Consider the following 5,487-nt stretch of genomic DNA (forward strand, 5'->3'; position numbering starts at 1 on the left):
TGGCGCCCATCTCTTGTCTAGATTGAAAAATCTAGAGGGCATGGCGCCCATCTTTTGTCTAGATTGAAAAATCTAGAGGGCATGGCGCCCATCTTGGTCTAGATTGGAAAATCTAGAGGGCATGGCGCCCATCTTTTGTAAATGCAAAGCGTATGTTGGAACTGGAATACTTCATTGAAAAATATGTAAAGAGAAATAACATTGTTCGTAAAGATAAACAATAATTTCAACTATAATAAAATTTAAGATGAGTCGCATTCCATGTGTTGGGAACGTTCATTCCATCAAGATGTTCCAGGCGATATGCTCCATTTTTTAAGTCGTCCGTGATGCGAAATGGGCCTTCCCATTTATCGGCAAGTTTCCCGTGCGTCCTGTCTTTCCGAGCGTCTCCTCTTTTACGCCAAACTAGGTCTCCTTCGGCAAAGCTGCGTGGTTTAACTTTGGAGTTGTAACGCCGAGTGATAAGCCTTTTTTGAGCTGCATTTTTGACTAAGGCTGCCTCACGTCGTTCGGGCAAGGCGTCTAGGTTTATCCGCAACTGTTGATCATTGACGGTCATATCTTGCATATTCCGCCGCAAGGAGGGCTCTCCCACTTCGACTGGTAACATAGCGTCCGTTCCATATGTGAGATTAAACGGGGTTTCACCAGTAGCGCCGTGCGGTGTGCAACGGTAGGCCCATAATACCTCAGGTAACTCTTCAACCCATAAACCTTTCGCTTGTCCTAGTCGTTTCTTCAATTCTGCAAGGATGACTTTGTTAGCGGCCTCTGCTTGACCGTTAGTTTGGGGATGTTCCACTGAGCTAGTAACATGTTTGATGCCAAACCCTTGGAGGAAATCTTCTAGCGTTCGGTCTATGAATTGCCGACCGTTATCTGTGATGATTTTTTGTGGGATGCCGAATCTGCAAATTAAGTGCCAAATGAAACTCTGCACTTTCCGGGCGGTAATTGTAGCGAGGGCCTCCGCTTCTATCCATTTGGTGAAATAGTCAACTGCTATAAGGAGATATTTGCGCTGTCCGCTTCCGACCGGCAAGGGACCAGCGATGTCCATCCCCCACTGAGCAAAGGGCCATGGGGGAATAATTCCCATGACTTCTGATGGAGGGATCCGGATATCTTGTCCGTGAGCTTGACAGGAGATGCATCTTCGCACGAAATCTGCGCAGTCTTTGTCAATGGTGGGCCAATAGAAGCCAGCTCGTAGTATTTTTGCTCGGAGTAATTTCTTGCCCGAGTGTGTTCCACAAATTCCATGATGTAGCTCTTGGATAACATATTGCCCTTCATCTGTAGATAGGCACTTCAACAGTGGGGTAGTATACCCGCGGCGGTAAAGGTCGTCGCCAACAAATGTATAACGGGCGATCCGTTTAGCGTCGGAGGCGCTTACGAACCCGCCCTGCTCTTGTTGGGTCATCAGTTGTGTAATTTCGTGTCGCCAATCAGTCTTTGAGGCGGTGAGATCGATGGAGCATGTTTCCAGCAAGGGTTTATCCAACGTGGTTCGGATCACTGAGGTTAGTTGCGATTTGTTCCGACTGTGCGTCAGTTTAGATAACAAATCCGCCCGGGAATTTTGTGCTCGGGGTACATGTGTAATGCTGAAACTGAGGAATGATTTGATCAAATCACTAACCTTATGATAGTATCGCAACAGATGATTATCTTTGACTTGGAAAGTGTCATTGAGGTGGCCGACGACCAGCTGTGAGTCCATTCGGCATTCCAGACGCTCGATCTCCAATTCTACCGCCAGAAGTAGCCCGCTGATTAGGGCTTCGTACTCGGCTTGATTATTACTGAGTTGAAAGTTGAAGGATACGGCCTGTTCGAGAAGTAGACCGCCCGGTCCTTCGAGTACGATTCCAGCACCGCCTCCTTTCTTGTCCGAGGAACCGTCCACGCTCAAAGTCCATGTGGGTGGTTCAATTGCGGGTGAGAGTTCTGCTGCGAAGTCGGCTAGATGCTTACCCTTGATGGAGCCTTGCGGTTCGAACCGGAGGCCAAATTCTGACAATTCAATGGACCAGGCCACCATTCGACCTGCGAGATCCGGCTTGCGGAGAATTTTTGCTATGGGGTGGTTCGTTCGGACAACGATTTGGTGGCTCTGAAAGTACGGTCGGAGTCTTCTCGCCGTAGTAATTAAAGCGAGAGCTACTTTCTCCACCTGGGAATATCGCTCTTCTGCTCCCTGTAAAGTTCTGCTAACAAAATAAATTAGTTTAAGAATTGGAGATTCTTGAATGAGGGCGACACTTACCGAATGGTTAGAGGCCGCCAAATATAGCTGCAAGTCGAAGCCTTCTGTTGGTCGCGCCATAACTGGCGGAGACGTTAATATATTTTTTATAGTGGAGAAGGCAGCTTCACACTGATCGTCCCAGCGTCGGGGTACGTTTAGCTTCATATTCTTTATTATGGGCTTGATGTGGTCGGAGAGCTTTGGTATGAAGCGTGATAAAGCGGTAAGGCGTCCGACTAAGCATTGGATCTCCTTGAGCTTCGTTGGGCTTCGCATTTCCAAAATCGCCCGGCATTTGTCAGGATTGGCCTCTATTCCTCGGTCGGTTAACAAAAAACCTAGGAACTTGCCTGCTTGCACCCCAAATGTGCACTTTAGAGGGTTCAATCGTAGATCATACTGTTCGAGTTGTTGAAAGACTTCCGCCAGGTCTTTCAAATGTTGCTGGTGTGAAGAGCTTTTGACCACCATGTCATCTACATAGACTTCCATACACCGCCCGATTTGTTCTCGAAAGATTTTGTCCATGAGCCGTTGGTACGTTGCGCTGGCATTTTTCAGACCGAACGGCATCACCTCGTAGCAGTAATTGGCATGCTCCGTTATGAAAGCTGTTTTCTCCTGGTCCGGGACGTACATGGGGATTTGGTTGTACCCGGAATAGGCGTCGAGGAAGCTCAAGACTGCGTGTCCCGAAGCACCGTCNACTAACCGGTCGATGCTGGGAAGGGGGTAGTTATCCTTCGGACAGGCTTTGTTTAGGTCAGTGAAGTCAACACACATTCGCCACTGACCGTTTGCTTTCTTTACCATCACAACGTTTGCGAGCCAGGTGNTGTATCGGATTTCNCGGACAAATCNGGCCTTCACCAGTTTGTCTACCTCGTTCNGCACNGCTTCCCTTTTGTCATTGCCTAGTCGTCGTTTTTTCTGAGTTACCGGACGGGCTTCGCGAAATATTGACAGTTTGTGGGTGATCACGCTGGGGTGAATTCCCGGCATGTCGGAGGCGGTCCATGCAAAAAGTTTGCTGTTCGACTTTAGCAATGCGGTTAGGTCCTTCTCTTGCTCTGGCGCCAAGCCGGCGCTGATGGAGGTGGTTTGGTTGGCGTTTTTGCCGAGAATGAATTGTTTGGTTTCCCCTTGGGGTTGAATGCGATCATCAGTGTTGGTCCTGGGATCCAAATCGACCAATATTGCTTCCGATCTTTTCTCTCTACGATATGTCTTGTCTTTTAAAGAAGCCACATAACACTGTCGGGCGACTTTCTGATCTACCCGTACGGTACATATCTTTCCTTCTTCCGAAGGAAACTTCATCGCCAGGTGAGGGGTGGAAACTATGGCACCGAAGGCATTGAGACACGGCCGTCCTAGGAGGGCGTTATAGGAGGTGTGGGCTTCTACCAACAGGTACCGCGTACGGAGTTCTTTGGCCCTGTCACCAGTTCCCAACCGGGTTCTGAGATCTACATATCCTCGAGTATCCACCCGTTCGCCTGCAAAACCGACAATTTGCTCTCCGAAGGGCGCTATTATATCTTCTGATAGTCCCATCTTTTGGAAGGTGGTCCAATATAGGATGTTGACGGAGCTGCCTTGATCTATCAGAACCTTACTTACATCATACTCTGTTATACGAGCTGTTATCACCATTGGATCGTCCTGATCTGGGTCGGGAGCATGAAAATCTTCGTCTGTGAAGATGATGTCCGGCATCGATAAAGGGTTACGAGCGATGTTGTGAACACTTCGTAAACTTCTCGCATGCCTTTTGCGGGTTGAGGACGAGGCCCCTCCTCCCGCAAAACCGCCTGATATGGTGTCGATCCGTCCCCGCGGAGTGGGGTCGCGCTTCTGAGGTCTACTGCGAGAGCGTTCGCGATGTTGATCACGAGAACGCTCGGTATTTCTTCTGGTATACTCGGGACTTCTTCTGGTCTCCTTAGGCGACCGGTCTCGCCGGCGCACGTCTGTTCGGACAAATTCCTGCAAATGTCCTTCCCGAATCAACTTTTCAATTCTGTCTTTGAGGGCCCGGCATTCTTCTGTGGTATGCCCCTGGTTGCCATGATATCTGCAAACCTTGGCTCCGTCCGCGGCATCCGGAGTCCCCCGTCTGGCGGCGGCAATTAGATTGGCCTGTAGGGCTTTCTCGAATACTTTCTCCCTCGAGGCCGTAAGAGGGGCATACCTGTTGTATTGAGGATTGTAAGGAGTAGGGGCGGGTTTTTGCGGCGGTTTGTGATTACGGTTTTTATCCCGTGATCGTCCCCCCTCCTGTTTTGTCTCGGCTGTGGCAGCGTCCGTTTTCCGGCGAAAATGCCGTTGGTCCTCCATCTTAATAAACTTGTTCATTTTTTCTTGCAGCTCCTCCATGGTTTTAGGCAACTTGGCGTACAGTGATTCTGAGACGTAACCCGGCTTCAGGCAGTTAGGTAAATTAGTGATGATAAACTCATGACTTACCCCCTTTACTCTTCTTGCTACTTCAGTGTATCGGTGCATGAATTTTCTAAGTGGCTCGTCTTTCTCCTGTCTGAGATTGACGAGTTCGGCCGCTGTAGTTGCCTCTTTTCGGTTAGATACGTATTGCCTCTTCAACAGCCCGGCAAACGTACGGAAACTATCAATGGAGTTGGGAGGGAGAGCATAGTACCATTCAAGAGCTTCTCCCTTCAGGGATAGGGAAAACGCTCGGCATTTGACCGGATCATGGCTGGAATAAAAGGCCATTGAATCCAGGAAGCTTCGGAGGTGATGTTCTGGGTCGGTTGTTCCATCAAATTTTTCTATCTGCGGAGGAGGCCGGTCGGGCATAGGAGCATGCATGATAGCCTCCATGAAAGGTAGCAGGTCCTGTGAGCGAGGAGGTCCTCTGTTCTGTGCCGTATGGTCTTCATCATCATTCCGGCTGTGGTCATCTGTTGCATCCCGCTGTTTCTCCTTGAGTTGTTTAAGTTCCTCTGTGATCTTTAGATAGGCCTCCTGTTGTTGTAGTATGAGTTGATTCTGTCGTTCCAACTGGTCCTGAAGTCGCCTCATTTGCTCCATAGGGTCTGTATTGTTTCCGTCTTTGCTCCTGGTGGTCACCATAGGGAATCTTCTACTTCGGCCCCACGGTGGGCGCCAAAATGTTACGGTGTAAATTTACTGGGACCGAAGTACTAACCTCGATGACGTCTTCTTCTGTGTTTCTGCCCGCTTTTCGTGATTTCTGACCGTACGTC

At 49.2% G+C, this 5,487-nt stretch overlaps 1 protein-coding gene across 1 annotated transcript; it reads right to left on the bottom strand.

Moving 5' to 3' along the window:
• Positions 1–226: 226 nt before the first annotated feature.
• LOC106779244 lies at positions 227–5,353 on the bottom strand. Its single transcript, XM_014667321.1, has one exon. It carries the CDS (start codon positions 5,351–5,353, stop codon positions 227–229), a length of 5,127 nt encoding a protein of 1,708 aa, XP_014522807.1.
• Between the last annotated feature and the right edge of the window lie 134 nt (positions 5,354–5,487).

Source organism: Vigna radiata, unplaced genomic scaffold, assembly GCF_000741045.1.
Source record: "Vigna radiata var. radiata cultivar VC1973A unplaced genomic scaffold, Vradiata_ver6 scaffold_198, whole genome shotgun sequence".
NCBI lineage: Eukaryota > Viridiplantae > Streptophyta > Magnoliopsida > Fabales > Fabaceae > Vigna > Vigna radiata.